This window comes from Podarcis muralis, chromosome 9 (genome assembly GCF_964188315.1).
Source record: "Podarcis muralis chromosome 9, rPodMur119.hap1.1, whole genome shotgun sequence".
Lineage (NCBI taxonomy): Eukaryota > Metazoa > Chordata > Lepidosauria > Squamata > Lacertidae > Podarcis > Podarcis muralis.
In genome coordinates this window covers 54,806,346-54,821,886 of record NC_135663.1, presented here as the reverse complement: position 1 = coordinate 54,821,886, position 15,541 = coordinate 54,806,346, and the positions used below count along the sequence as shown (strand labels likewise).

The 15,541-nt window shown below is 40.6% G+C and overlaps 1 protein-coding gene and 1 long non-coding RNA gene across 6 annotated transcripts in view; one reads left to right on the top strand and one right to left on the bottom strand.

Moving 5' to 3' along the window:
* CEP135 (centrosomal protein 135) overlaps positions 1–15,541 on the bottom strand; it is a 35,087-nt gene that overhangs the window by 3,158 nt on the left and 16,388 nt on the right. For all 5 annotated transcript variants that reach the window (XM_028744791.2, XM_028744796.2, XM_028744794.2 and 2 more), the window contains exons 13-24: positions 14,802–14,945; positions 13,422–13,487; positions 12,553–12,704; positions 11,819–11,934; positions 9,920–10,074; positions 8,796–8,851; positions 7,821–7,989; positions 6,937–7,047; positions 4,933–5,118; positions 4,380–4,589; positions 3,015–3,217; positions 1,895–1,999 (exon numbers count right to left, since the gene is read on the bottom strand). In XM_028744791.2, coding sequence (XP_028600624.2) covers positions 1,895–1,999; positions 3,015–3,217; positions 4,380–4,589; positions 4,933–5,118; positions 6,937–7,047; positions 7,821–7,989; positions 8,796–8,851; positions 9,920–10,074; positions 11,819–11,934; positions 12,553–12,704; positions 13,422–13,487; positions 14,802–14,945 — 1,673 coding nt within the window. The remainder of the gene's footprint in view (positions 1–1,894; positions 2,000–3,014; positions 3,218–4,379; positions 4,590–4,932; positions 5,119–6,936; positions 7,048–7,820; positions 7,990–8,795; positions 8,852–9,919; positions 10,075–11,818; positions 11,935–12,552; positions 12,705–13,421; positions 13,488–14,801; positions 14,946–15,541) is intronic.
* Positions 9,392–15,466, top strand: LOC144328894 (uncharacterized). Its single transcript, XR_013394266.1, has 3 exons — positions 9,392–9,495; positions 9,780–9,826; positions 15,277–15,466. It is a non-coding gene; the product is annotated as an uncharacterized LOC144328894 (long non-coding RNA).

Genomic DNA, 15,541 nt, shown 5'->3' with positions numbered 1-15,541 from the left:
GGACAAAGACTTTTGCCCCCCGCCAGCCTTCAGAAGAGGTCCAGGACCTCTTCTGAAGGCGGGCGGGGGGCGAAAGTCTTTGCTCCCCCCGCCTGCCTTCAAAAGCCTTCCGGGACAGCGGAGAAACGCTCCCGGGAAGGCAGGCAGGGGGGACAAAGACTTTTGCCCCCCGCCGGCCTTCAGAAGAGGTCCAGGAGCATCGTTCCGAAGCCGGGCGGCAGGAGGAGGTGTTCCCTCCCCGCCGCCCGGCTTCGGAGCATCGTTTCGAAGCCGGGCGGCGGGGGGAGGTGTTCCCACCCCGCCGCCCGGCTTCGGAGCATCGTTCTGAAGCCGGGTGGCGGCGGGAGGTGTTCCCGCCCCGCCGCCCATCTTCGGAGCATCGTTCCGAAGCCGGGCGGCGGGAGGAGGTGTTCCCGCCCCGCCGCCCGGCTTCGGAGGAGCCTTCCGAAGCCCGGCGGCGGCGGGAGGAGGTGTCCCCGCCCCGCCGCCAGGCTTCGGAGGAGGTCCGAGGACAGTGGGGAAGACGCGCTGCGCTTCCCCGCTGTCCCGGAGATTTCCCTATGGGCTGTCGTCTTGCGAAGCAAGCCCATAGGGAAATTCGTTTTGCGAAGCGCCTCCAAAACGGAAAACCCTTTCGTCTAGCGGGTTTTCCGTCTTGCGAGGCGTTCGTCTTGCGGGGCACCACTGTACTGTTTTATTTTCAATGGGATAAGTTTGAACAATTGGGTTAATATGTTTTAACTTTGGCTAGATTAGCCCATATTTTATTTTCTACAGTACAGTGGTGCCTCGCAAGACGAAATTAATTCGTTCCGCGAGTTTTGTCGTCTTGCGATTTTTTTCGTCTTGCGAAGCACGGTGTCGGGAAAGTTTTGGAAAAGCTTCAAAAATCACCAAAGTCTTTAAAAACCTCAAAAAAGGCTACCACACCGCATTCTATGAGTTGCTCCTTGAAGTCAAGTCACAACTGTATTAACGGTGTTAAGAAAAAGGAAACAAACTTGCAAGACGTTTCCGTCTTGCGAAGCAAGCCCACAGGGAAAATCGTCTTGCGAAGCAGCTCAAAAAACAAAAAACCCTTTCGTCTAGCGAGTTTTTTGTCTTGTGAGGCATTCGTCTTGCGAGGTACCACTGTACAAGAACACACCAACTTATTTTTCATTTACCTTTCATTTGTGAATTTTGAGAGGACACTGCAGAATTTGCCACAATTTTTCCTATTGTTTTACAGACTTCTACTACCAAAAGGAACAGTAAAATGTGACTAAATAGCTAAGAAAACAAGGGGCAAATTAAATGTTTTCAAAATAATGGGCAAAAGTACAAAGGGAATTGTGGTCTCTTGAACCTCAGTGCTAGGTAAGAGGACAGAGTTGCAAGTGCAAGGCCTTTTGATCCAGTGGAAAGTGTCAATTAATGAAGGGAAGAGTTTTGCTTATTCTCCCTTCCCCTGCAGTTCCCAGCATTCCCAAAAAATTGCTCTAGAGATTTCTCCTGCTTCCTGTCCACTTCCTCCTTTAGTGGAGAAATAATAACAATAACGATAACGATAACAATAACAATAATAATTTATGTATACCCCACCCATCTGGCAGGGTTTCCCCAGCCACTCTGGGCGGCTTCCAACCAAATATTAAAAACAATACAGCATCAAACGTTAAAAACTTCCCTAAACAGGGCCGCCTTCAGTTGTCTTTTAAAAGTAAACTTGTGTTGGAAAAAACAGCATTAGGAGAACTTACTGGATTCCACTCATAATTCTGTAATCAGATTTTGAGTCAGCTGTGATATTAAATATTTTCTGCAGAATAGTATACATAGTACTTTTATATTTCTTCTCTTAAAAACATAGGATTTGTGACACTGGGCACGTTTATAAAGCAAATTCACTTACCTTTCAAATCGTTCTGTTGTCAGCTGCCTTTTCACAATATCATAATCAGCCTGCAGCTGTGCAAGTTTATTTCGAGTTATTGAAACTTCCCTATTAACGCTCGTTCTAAAAATATTGCAAACAAAGAAAGTTCTTAACAATTGCACAGTTACAGATGGCATCTTATAGGAACTTTAAAAATAGCGGCAACAAGGCAGATAAACAAGGAGCAAGAAACAAAAACAAAAAAAACCCACATACGCAGACATACAAATGTGTACACACAAATGCAAACACACACAATGAAGATATTTCTCAACTGCAAGTTTGTAACTACTATTGGGGAAGATTCTTATCAAGGTCAGCCTCCAAGCATAGTCAGCTCAATATGGAACTTAAGACCAGCTCACAACATTTGCTCATGCTGCTAATTCCTTCCATATCTTTTGAGATTTCAAGTGTGAGGAATCAGGATGTGAATCAGAAACCCAGGGCTACATGGGACTGCACTGAGTACCCCAAACATCTAGAGCAGGGGTGTCCAACTTCCAAGAGACTGTGATTTACTCCCACTATAAAAAAACTGACAGTGAGATCCAACCCATAAAAGTTGTTGAGCGTTTGTTGTGGGAGGATGAGCCAAAGTTGTTGAGCTTTTTTGGGGGGTATTGGGGTTCCAGGGACACCCCGTGATCGACCTGTCGGACACCCCTGATCTAGAGGGAATTTAGCACTCATGTTCGCATGAATCAGTCTCTAAAGCAGTTTCACTAGTTCCTTTAATTCACCATGGCTGAAGTCAACATCTGACCCTATGAATGGATCTGCAGTGAGACAGTACTACAAAATCACTGTTAAAAGAACATATGATGCTACCCTTAATTCCAAGTAAATGCCATTATCTTTGGGCGCAAGTCTTGGAGGACCGAGGGCTGAGACAAAAATAATTAAGACTTAGAGTTTCCAGCAACTAAGTTATATAGTTTGTGCAGAATTATGTCAGAAATTTAGGATTTTTTCAGGTGAAAATAGTTTTTTATATATACAGCTAGGTTTCTCATGAGGCCAGATATCTTTGCATGAAGTTATAAACAGTAGCTTTAAAATGTTGTAAGAATAGTTCTGCACTTTACAAACATACAATTTACTCTCCGAGAGTGTTAACTTGTCCTTAAGTAGCTGTATTTCTGAATCTTTCTCATGGGTTATCAAATGATTCTGAAAATCTTTGTCTCTGCTGGTAGACAAGAGTGTTTCCAAGTTCTGTATTGTAAGCCGCTCACTGGACAATTGTTTTTTTAACAGTTCTGTTTCCGCTCTTGCATCTTCACATTCTGATATTACCTAGAACATAAAAACAATTCATTCTAATTAAGAGTTTCAGGTTAAATATTAAAGGTCTTATTCATAGGCATCCTTTCATATAGGCAAATTCTATGCAGATGCTTAACTTTATGTTCCTTCAACAGGTTTAGGTAGTAGTGGCCTTGTTTGCATGTCACATTAAATCAAATTACAGCTTACCAAGACCAAACAAAAGTGTTGGCTCCCCATTACACCTGCTTTGTTCCTCTTTGGGCTAAACTAAGGTTTGGCTTAACATGCTGTCCAAACCCTTAATTGAAATATGTAGCCAAGACTTGTTCTTTGCTTCAGATCTTGCTTAATGGGAAGACACCTTAACCAGTAATGCAGCCAGTATCTGAATATTTAACCATGGTTAAGTATAAACCAGAATGCATCACCATGGTTTGAAGCGGGATTGAATTTACTCTGATTAAACATTACAACTGGTCTGTCTTTCACTTTTAACTTATCTTAAGATTCAAGCCAATATTTCTTAATTTGAGGAAGTTCACATAAAAGAAGACTCGTGTCCTTGCCTCTGTGAAATGTTGGCAGGTCCTCCTAAACGCTGTGGGATATGATGTAGGGCACTGCAGGGGAAGGCCTAATTGCTCATTTGGTCTTGGATCTGAGCTAAGTGAACACATGGAAGTTCGTGGAATGTTTCCCACTTCCTCCTCCCCATAGTAGCCTCCCATGCCCATTGCTCAAGAGCTCTTCCTCCACTCTCTGAAAAGGGATTTCAGGGGCCACAGCTTGCTGCAGGGGAGTGGAGGGGAAACTTGCCTTACTTGCACTTTCTCAAGTGAACGATCTTAGGGTTCAAATCCTTGGGTTTACATTTTAGTGTCACATTTGACCAGTGGTACCTCTGGATGCGAATGGGATCCATTCTGGAGCCCCGTTCACATCCTGAAGCGAACGTAACACGCAACTGCGCGTCTGTGTGGGTCGCGTTTCGCTGCTTCTGCACATGTGCGTGACATCATTTTGAGCGTCTGTGCATGCGGCGAAACCCGGAAGTAACATGCTCTGTTACTTCCGGGTCGCCGTGGAGCGCAACTCAAAAATATTCTTCCCGAAGCTACTTCAACCCAAGGTATGACTGTATTGAACTTATTTAGATGTGTTGTGCTAAGAGCTAAGTTCTTCCTCTTACCCTCTCAAACTCCATAGATTTGGATGTTAACTGACGTGAGAGACTTTCTTTGCTGGACTCCAGTTTGGCACACAGCTCTCTAACAGAAACCACATCAACAGAGATGGAAGACTTTTCTTCTTTTTCACGTTTGAGACTCTCCTCTAGTTTGGCCATACTTTTTGCCATTGAAGAGATCTGTGATTCATAAGCTTGGTGGGCAATGATATGCTAAGTGAAAGACAAATGCAACTCTATTATTACATGCAGGCATGTGACAGTCCGTCTCACTGCACGCTAACCAAAATTCAAGCTCTCTTGATTACTGAGTTAAGAAAACAACCCCCACCAACTTGTTTCCCCCCCTCCAAAATACACTTATAATCATTTATAAGCCCTAATGTGCGAGAACAGAAATAGCTCTGAAATTAGTGTTCCCATGAGCTGAAACGAATTATTAATTAACACACCTTGTCCTCTGCAGAAATCTCCAATTAATGCAAAGGCGTATGATTAAGAAAGCACATCAGGAAAAGGGACTAGGTAATAAAGTTCAGCTAGTGTCAGTAATTACCTCCTGAATTTCTTTTTCCAGTAGTTCCGCTCTCTCTCTAAGATGCCGTCTCTCAGTATCAACAGAAAGGAGTTCCAGTCGTACAGAGCTGCTTTGCCCCTCAGCTTGATGGGCCTTTACTTCCCAGTTTTCAGCTTGGCTATAGAGCATCTGGAACTTTTCCAACAGCTCCTTGTTTTCTCTTTCCTAGTTCAAAGCAGAAATATATACCATTGAGCAATGAATCACTGTATCAAATGCTTTCTACCCACAAGAAATCATCACATTGCTTCACTACGCATGGTAGAAGAGTTTGACCCTGAACTTGTGCTCTTCTCCATATTTTACTTGCACCCCAACACCCACTTCTCTCCTTCCTCTTAAATAAATCATATTTTTTTACATCCTCATCTTTGTGTACAGTGAGGCTGAGTCCTTGAGTTAGAATCTCAAAGCATTTAAAGCGGATGTTGCTTTTACAAGTTGATACAAATTCTGATGATTACACATAAGAAGAGTGTCATATTTTATGCTTTGTCTGTTGTATAAATTTTCAAGGACTAAGGGGGGCGGGAATGGTCTTTTGCTATGATCCAAATGTATGCACACATAAAACCTGTAGCTCCAGCATGTGTATAAGTTTTTAAAGCATTTTGGAAGTTTGGTGTAAATAGATCTTTAAAGCAGAACACACAGAAACCCCAAACTCCTTCTCACTCTAACAGAACATAAAAAGCTATCTGCTGATTCAAAATGTGAGATACAGAAAGATTCCCTTTCAGAAGAACTCATGTTGCTCGGAGGTCTCTGGGATATATCCTTTGTCTTTGCTGTTTAAGGAAGTTTTTAAGGATGGATGTTTTATCGCTTTTTAAATTATTATTAATATTCTGTTGGGAGCCACCCAGAGTGGTGGTGGAAACATAGCCAAATGGGCATTGTAATAATAATAATAATAATAATAATAATAATAATAATAATAATAATAATTTGCTACAAGTAACAAATTGCATGCAGTAGGAATCTGTAAGTTTGAGATATTCTGAATAAGATTTTGATTTTTAAATCATTTTAAGTACCTTTCACAAACAGAATTTTTAAAACAATGCTGTGCTATGTTACACGATAGGCTTTTCATGGACTATGTTAATTGCAATCACACTGAATACATGCAGTCTGTTACTGGCTTCAATTTAACAACTTGAGAGTGGGCATGACTCCAGCCCTTTGAACGGGGCTTGAAAGCTAGGGCTCCAAGACTCAGTACAGTGGAACCTCTATTTGCGACCATAATCCATTCTGGAGGTCCGTCCAGAGGTTGAAACGGGTCGCTGGGAGAGGCGCTGTTGTGCGCGGGCGGTGATTGCCCGCTTCTGTGCATGTGCGTGAATAGCAGCAAACCCGCCAGTTACTTCCGGGTTTGCCGTGGTCGCGGCTTGGAACGACAGTAAGAAGAGGCGGTGGTAAGTAGAGGTTCGACTGTAGTGTGCATGTCAGCTGCTGAAATAAAGCAGGAAGTCCCTGGCTACAAAACCTAATAATGCTGTTGTATTGCCTGCCTAGTCAGGTCTTGAGATGCAGCTTCTAAATGCAAAAGCTCTACCCGGGTTGCAACTTCTGTTGTAGCCAATAAAAGAGGTTGCAGTGAGTGCTTGGTTGGTGAGTATCTATGTGTGGTGTCCACAACAGTTGCTCTGGTTTGCAAGTGTGCTGATGGGCCCCAAAAGATTAGAGACCCCTAGTTTAGCATTATGTTTGAATGCAGGCATTGTGCTGGCAGTACAACTGTTAGGCTATATCAAACAGTATTAATATCGAAATCTGTACCTGAAGCCAAATTGTCACTTTTGGAATGTATAAGCTGAATGTTTATTGCATGTTTAGTTTTAATAGTTTCCAGCTGTCTCCACCTCTGCAGCACTCTGCTTGTGGGTTGATGCTAGGCCATGCCTGTTCTTAACTTTTAAAACATGATACACCTGCTTAATAAAATATTCATGGGAACTTCCAAATGCACTTCCTCACCTTTGAGGCCATTAAACTTTCAAACCTGGAGACTTCTGTTATGTAATTATGAACTCTAATTTTCATTTCTTCTTTATCACGCAATGCTGCTTCCAGTTCAGATGAGATTGCCTATTTAGATGATAAACCATTACAAATAATATTACATGCAAATAAAATAAGGCTAGCTCTCATTTGGTAACCCTGTGCCTGAGCTGTACCAGGCTTCAGGTGGGGGTTTGTATATGTACTTCTGCATAGAAAAGAAATATACATAGAACTTAAGAGATCAGGGAAACACTAGTTTTCTCTGTTTTGATTTTAAATAAAGGAGCATTCTATCATGCAAGTCCCCCATCTGCAGTCTGAAATGAAAAAAGCCCAGACAAAAATTAACTAACCCTAAAGGAAGAACTTCCCCAATAATGGCTAGATTCTAACTTAATGTTGTTTGAACAGTCACTTGATGGCTATTTTAAAATATCACACTTTTTTACAGCTAAATGTAATCCGAAGAAAACATGTAAAGAAACACAGTTCCAGGGTAGAAAATCTGGAAAGATGGCATTCCAAGTGGATAGCATCACATTTAAGCAGCGTTTGGCAGTTCCTACATACATGGCATTAGTATACAGATGTCTACATCATGTTAATCCTCCAGGTGTATGCACCAGTGATCTAGTTTAAATATGAGGTTGGCTGCACATAATCCATAAATGTTTTATACATATCTAGTGTCACGTTTAAATCAGCACCCCCTAAAGTAAAAAATATATAGTTTGAATGTAATGCTGCCACTCTTAACAAACGCACCAATTAAAATTACAAATCACATCAAACATAATTTCAGGTACCTAAACACTATTTAAAGCAACTGTGACATGTATCATTATGGACTATTGTACCTGGTTTTCTCTGGCCATTGTGGATAGATCATCCTGTAATCTTCTATTCTCTTTCAAGGCCATTTCTTTCACCCTGCTGACTTCACCAAGCTCAGAATGTGCTGCCTCGATCTGGCGACGGACGCTGGCTAGTTCTCGGTCTTTACCGCTTAAGGCATCCTTTAATTGGCTAGCAAATGGGGGATTTGGAAAACCTTAAACAGAATTTATCTTTTTGCATTATATAAATCTACGTAACAACTACATTCCAGTAACTAAGATGAATCATCTCAAGTGTTTTTAACTTTGCATTAGATAGTAATGATAACATTATTGTACAATTCCATCTTTTAAGTCTACACGGGCTTCTCACATTTCTTTATTAGCAACTTGATCGCCAAGCATTATGTCTGAAATTGTGGCACAGCACTATGATTGGTAACATGGGACGCATAATAATAATAATTTAGAAGTACCACCAAGTTATAGTTTGTTTTAACCATATAGTAAGCCAAGACTTGGCCCAGATGTTCAAACTGCAGTTTGCTTTGCATAATATTAGTTTGCTGTTCTTCTACTTACCCTGCAAATACTCAGTTGCTATACTGAATTCCTTTGTAGCATTTGAGTATTGGCAAGGCACCATCAACTATTATCATTGGTTGGCTGTGGAAAAGATCAGGGAACATTACATTTTCCTCCTTGGAAATATTTTGGCATGCTTCTGAGAAAAAAAACAGCCCTCCACTGATTCTCATGTAAGGTGCACAGAATTCCACCTTAAAGTACATCTGTAAGTGCCGAATTAGGATAATTGTAATTGCCTTAGGTTTCCCCCCCTCCCATATTTTAGCCTTCTTCAGAGGAACCATCTTCTTCAACTGCAGTTCACGTGCAAAGGTTCAATTATAAGTATATTAGCTTATTAAAATACTTTGATTGCTATAAGATGAAATTTCAGAGTCAAAAGTAATAATTTTCATTACTATTACTTACTCTAAGGACGACTCTAACTGAGTAAGAGTTTGTCGCAAATTGAGGATAGTTTTTTCCTATAGAAAGAAACATGATGGCAAGGATTATTGGTTTTATCTTATCCTGTAATTCACATCAGCCATACTAATAGGTATGATCAACAAGTGAAATACAGATATAACAAATATACAGGATAATACAGTACTGTTATCAATTATTCACTAGCAGTCTCTTGTAGTTAAATATTAAATATTAAAGGGTAGCTGAAGCTAAAAAATGGGGTACCTTCATTTTACTAATAATCAATGATATGCATTTGCATTTATTTATTTTCCTTTGTACTCTACTTTCCTTTTGGCCATCACTACTTATGGCCTGAAGGGACTGAAGTGTGAGGTTACTGATATACCACATAACTTCCTAGGAAAAAATGTGGCGTCTTGTAACCATCCTAAATTCACAGTTTCTTTTCACAATGCTGACAAGACATGATTCTGACAGTAAGACAGAGAAACTGGAGAGCAGAGGTGGAAAAACTGTTGCCCAACCCCTCCCCTTTTCACATTTACTTCAAAGTGCTTTTCCTTTCCCTACTCTCTCTTGCCTAAAACGAAAGCAGCAAGGGAGCATGTGGGCCATGTGTCAGCATTTCTCCTCCTACTGCTTCATGCCAGCAGTCAGAAAGCTGGGGGAGAAGGGAGGAAAGAAATATGCGGAGAAGGTAAAGCTGAAAGGATCTCGGCAGCAGTTTCATTTTATAATTTTTATTACTAAATACTCATCTATTAATTCAAGCCTCTTTGTATTCATTAGATTGTGATCTCTTCAGAAGAACTTATAGGGCTGCTGTTTTTGGTGACTCTGCTGAAACTTAAGACTATAAACAATTTTCCCCTACTCATTTTTTAATCTTTAATGTACAGTTTGATTTTTTATTGTTTTAAGGAAGCTGTTGACAGTTACTAATTTTCTTGAGTTCATAATTCTTTTGTTGTCTTTTATCAGTATGCACCATTCAAGACTTACAAGTGCTGACCTGGATCAAAAGTCAGGTAAGCAGAAATCCGATAGTACAATAGGCCCCCTCTCCCAACTCTAGCCCATGTGTCCCCCTGATGTGTCTATTTCATGCCCCGTGTACTTACCTTATTGGCTAAATTGTCATCTAGATAAGCAACTCTTTCTGTCTTTTCATCTATACTTTCCTGGAGGCTGTCCTTTTCCTTAGCCAAGACATTAATTGTACTTCTGAGCACACTGATGGTCTCATCCTGTGCATGGTGCTTATTACTGAATTTACCTGAAAATAAATAAATACTGTTTGAATTATGAAGAGCAGGGGCTCCCAAAATGTGGTCTGCAGACTACATTCAGGGGGGCTTCAGCATGTCTGTGGATTTGTGGTTGGAGATGGCAAACAGTATGTTCATTGCAATGAAAAGCCACGTTTATTTCAATTGTATTTTAATTGCTTCTTTTATATCTTCTTTTGTATTTTATTGTACTACAATAGGAATCCATGGAATAGAATAAAATATAATTTATGAGAAATAAAAGCAGCAATAAAATGCAGTGGAAAAAACCATACGGCATCTAGAGCAGCACATTACAATTGATACAAATGGCAGAAGAATAATTAAGCAGTTAGCAAAGACACTTAGCAATTTTCAAGCAGTCCATGGGGCAAAAAGTTTAGGGATCTATTGATATAGAGCTTAAAGATGACAGCTAATGTTGTGTGAGCAGACATTCACTCATGTAATGGAACTTCTCCTTCCACCTGCCGCCTTATCTCTGACCCCCCCTCACCCAACAATATCTGTTCTGGAGAGTTAGGGATCACCTGACATAGTATTTTGTGGATGGGTGTAAGGCAGAGTTTGGCTGTGCAAGTGGAAATCCACAACTTGGCAAATATTATCAGACAACTTACATTTATGTATGAGGTACTTTTTTGCTCTATTTGTGGCACCTTGTTCTAGACTTTAATGATGGGCAAATCTTTACTGCTAAGTTATTGTCAATGGAAGTGAAGGAGGAATGCTGGGCAAATTCACCCCACTACAAACACCTGCCAACAAAGGTCTTTTAAAGCTAGTCCCTTGCTCTCTGATGGCTTTGAAAAACTAGAACCCTGCCAGAGGGTATATGCAATAAGCGAGCTTCTCCGCAATGTCTTCCACCACCCTCCGAGTTATGAAAAACAGCATGGGAGGTATTTGCATGAACAAGAAATAACAGGGAAATGTTCTTGCTTGCAGTCCTTTCAAGATCCCCTCTCAAGATCTTTCTCAGCTCCTTCTCACATTCTCCTCCCTCTGTTTCTTCATTGCCTAATGAGGAATGGCTGAGAAGGATGGGAAAAGCACAAGAGGACTCCCTCTTTCACGCCCATGTTTCTTTCCCTACTTCTAAATTTAGGGGTGAGGAATCTCCAGTTCATGGCCAATGTTGGCATACTGGGGTGTGCAATTGGGCCTATGAGGCCATTTCCCCCAAACCATGCCCACCTGTCAATAAAGTGACATCACTGGGTGACAGCAGCTAATAGGCAGGGTTCAATTCTGCATTGGCTGCAGCACCTGCCAATTACCCATAGGGGTAAATCTTATTCAGACCCCTGCAGAGAGCAGGATTGAATCTCTGCTCATTAGCTGAGTGCTTCTTCTTCCATATGTTCTCTGTGGGGAAGGCACTGGCAAAGAAGTCACCTGATGTCAGATGACTGACAGGCTGGCATTCACATCCACCTGTCAAAGTTAGCCTGTGGGATGTGGGGAGATAAAGACTTGGCCCAGTGGTTCAAATAGGTTTACTGCTTCTGCTCTAATCCCTGTTAGCAATTCAACACTAGAAAAGTGGGAAGCAATGATGGGGGACCAATTTCAATCCTACATTTGACAGTTGTTGACCGCTTGAGAAGAGGAAAGGCAGATGCCGCCAATGTTCTGTGCCAAGAGTTAAACTAGTCCCAATCTCTTGACTTTTCAGATTAAGTAGTTAAGCCGTAAATTTTTCACTCTAAGAAATAAAACAGCATTCACCTGTTTTTTCTTCAAGCAATAAAATTTCTTCTTGAGCCAAATGAAGTTCATCATCTTTAAGAGCCAACTGATGCTGCACTTCATCTAAAGACTTTTGTATCTGTTCATTTAGTAGTCTGCAGAATTGATATCCATTTTGGAGGGAGGGGGGAAACAGGTGCAGGTTTTTAAATGTAAATAAGTTAGAATATGATAAGCACAACCTGAAAACACTACAAAGCACAGAACGACACTTTCCAATGATCTTACAAAAACAGCAGTTAGTAGCTGTACCTTTTAAAGCTTTTAAAAAATAGCCTCAGAAAACTAAAACCATGCATCAGGATATATCAGCTAGAAATGCAGAGACACTGAACATTATACTTTTAAGGAATCCAATCTTTTATCTCCTGAAATTGGGGCACTGACACAATTTGGGGCTTAATTCGAACCAAAGCACAGCCGAAGCCTCTTGCTTAATGAAATAACTGGACTGAACCCTAGGATGTGTTCAGTAATACTAAATTGTCTTCAAGCATATTCAGTGTTCCTTTCCATCATTACTAAGCAACTGGAATGTCCACATATTATTTTGAATTAAGGAACACAGCTTCCAATATGACTTTCAGGCAATTATGGAGCCTGCATCTCTATTTAAGGCCTGACAATTGATGCAAATATTTCCTGTAAAATGACATAAATTAATAGATTTGAGTAAGGCACCAATAAGATACTAAATAAATGGCTGAACTTACTGAAGGGAATTTATTTCTGTTTTAAATTGTGAAGCATCTTCAGACAACTGAGACAGCTGATGAGACTTAATATTTGATTCATCTTCTAAGCAGACTATTTTGTTTTTTAACAATGAAATAGTAGTTACTTGATCAAGATGTTCAGTCTCCAACTGCAGCAGAAAACAACACACAAATATTATTTTCTGAATCTGCTAAGAGCAGCATTTTTCTTGAGAAAAAAAATTAAGTATTTAAAAAGCTAAGCAAAATCCCAATAAAGACCAGTTCACTCAAATTCAATAAAAACTGCAAAACTACGGCTGTAATCTTAAGCTCCTTAGAATCATAGTGTTGGAAGGGACTGCAAGGGTAATCTAATCCAACCCCCTTCAGCACAGAAATCACAGCTAAAAAATCCCTGACAGTGTGGCCATCCAACCTCTGATTAAAAACCTCTAATGAAAGAGAGTCCATCACCCTCTAAGGTAAACTGTTTTAGTTTTGGCCCAGTTCTCCAATCTGTTAAGGTAATCTTGAATCCTGATTCAATCTTCTGAGGTATAAACTACCCCTCCCAGTTTGCTGCCATCTGCAAATTTGATAAGCACCCCCTCATTAGTGAACTCCACCAAAATCTTTTAGATGTTAAGGCGCAATGTACCGGCAGTAAAGCTCACAATAATGGAGCTGCCATCAGGAATATGAAAAGGAATTGCTAAAAGTTTACACAATGTCTATTGCAAACCTAGTCTTGCAAATGATCGTGAGAAGTAAACGGAGAAAAGCCATAGTCTCAATCATAATTTGAACAGTCAACACACAAACAATGACATTCCATTACTGCGCATTAATAAATTCTGATGCCAGCAAGTATTTAAATCACTTACTCTGTGAACAGTGTTTTCCAAGTCTGATATTTCCTGTTCTAACTTTGATTTTTCATCCTGATGGACCTTATGAAACGAAGAAAAACAACTCATCAGAGGGCATTGTTTAATTGTCTGATTAACCTTTGAGCATCTGATCGTCTAGGGAGCATGGGAATTAGGAGACATAAAGAAAACTGCACCTACTCTCTATGCCTTTAGAACACTGAACTTGGCTAATATATGTGCTATGTGGAAAGGTGAGGCAGGAAGAACAGAGACAGAAGGCAGGGCACATGGGTTTATGTCAGGGCTGGAGTTAAAAATCATGCCAGCAAGCAAGAAGCAGAGCTTCTCAGAGAAGTTAACTCCTTTTTCAGAGAAATGGTATACAACTCAGCAACACTTCCCAGCAAGTCCTGCCCCTATAGAGCAGCTGCCAGGACTGAATGTCCCCACCTTCAAGCTCCTCTAAAGCTCCTCCTCTGCTGGATGTTTCCCAAGCAGCCTCAAACTGCATCTAGGCATCTCTAATCTCTGCTCCACTCTACGCATCATTCTGTGTGTCATTGGAGACAAGGGGGCTCTTTTCTCCAAAAGGGGGAGGGAGGCATGACATCCCTTTCAAGCTGCTGCTGCTTTTGACTGGCTCCGCCCTTCCTCCATTCGACTGCAGGTTCGACTGATAAAGAATTCCTGGGGAGCAGAGTCTGGGTGTCAGTTGTTGAAGCCTCTCCTCTGCTCCTGATGACTCTGCTGCTGGTTCCATAGCAGCTCACATGGATACTCATGCAATGTTAATATTAACAACAACAGAAGCAGCGCTTTTTTTCCCCTTAAAAAATGTTTAGGGGTACTCTCATTTTGACTCAAGAAAATCACCATTTTATAGTTCAAGTTGGGAGAAATAAATACAGTAAATGGACAAAAGTACAAAGATTCACAAAATGTTTAGGGGTATGCGTACCCCTGCATCCCCCCAGAAAAAAGCACTGCATATATGGGTCCAGAACACTATATATATATATATATATATATATATATATATATATATGGGTCCAGAACACTAGAAGTATTATGTGCAAGATAGCAGCTTATTGACTTCATCTGTAGCATGGTTCCCCCCCCAAAAAACTGACACTCTAAATTATTATTATTATTATTATTATTATTATTATTATTATTTATATACCACCCTTTATCACAAGATCCCAAGGCAGTTCACAAGATAAAAATGTGCCTTAGAAATTTTTGAATGGCTTTGGCTGAAATCAGTGAATTGACTGCCCTGCTTAATTGCACCATCCATGGGGAGTAGCGACTTTTGTGAGGTAACAAAGTAGCACAAAGTTATCGCAAGCTCGAAACATTACAAAAAAGCATTATTTGTAAAATGGTGACCTTTAACTTCTCTCTTAGTCCTTCTTTCTCTGCCACCACTCTTCTGAAATCGGACATTGCAATGTTCCGCTCCTCTTCTGCGTAACTTTGTGTCATTAAAGAAGTTTTTGTTTCTCTCCGTAGACGGTTTAACTCATCTTGAGACTTAAAAAGTAAAAAAATAAACGTTTTTTAAGTGTATCAATAAAATGAATATATATATGAAAGCTATCAGATCATGCACGGAGGAAAGAAAGGTGTAAGATGGTGGGTGAAAGAAAAAAGATGGAGAACAAATAAAACGCTGCCAAGTATATGAGGAATTTGGCCCAGCATTGACTTGTACCATGCCGCCTGCCCAACCAGAGGCCATTCTTGCCCAGTTCAATGATAGCTATGCATCTGGTGCAGGTTAAGACATTGTCTCAACAGCATAAATCTATTACCTGTCCTTTAATCTGCATTCATTCCTCTTTCTGTTACTTCCATGTCTAAGCCTGGCTCTGCAGCAATTGCTGCATCCTATTCTCACAGTGGTGAACCAGATGCATGTGGGAAACCTGCAAGCAAGACCTGAGGACAAGAGCACTCTCCCCTCCTGCAGTTTCCAAGACGTATTCAGAAGCCTACTGCCTCTGCCTATGGAGGCAGAACATAGCCATCCTGGTTAGTAGCCACTAATAGCCTTACCCACCATGATTTTGTCTAATTCTCTTTTGAAGAGTATTTATATGATTATATGTTGCTTCCTTCTTGCTCCT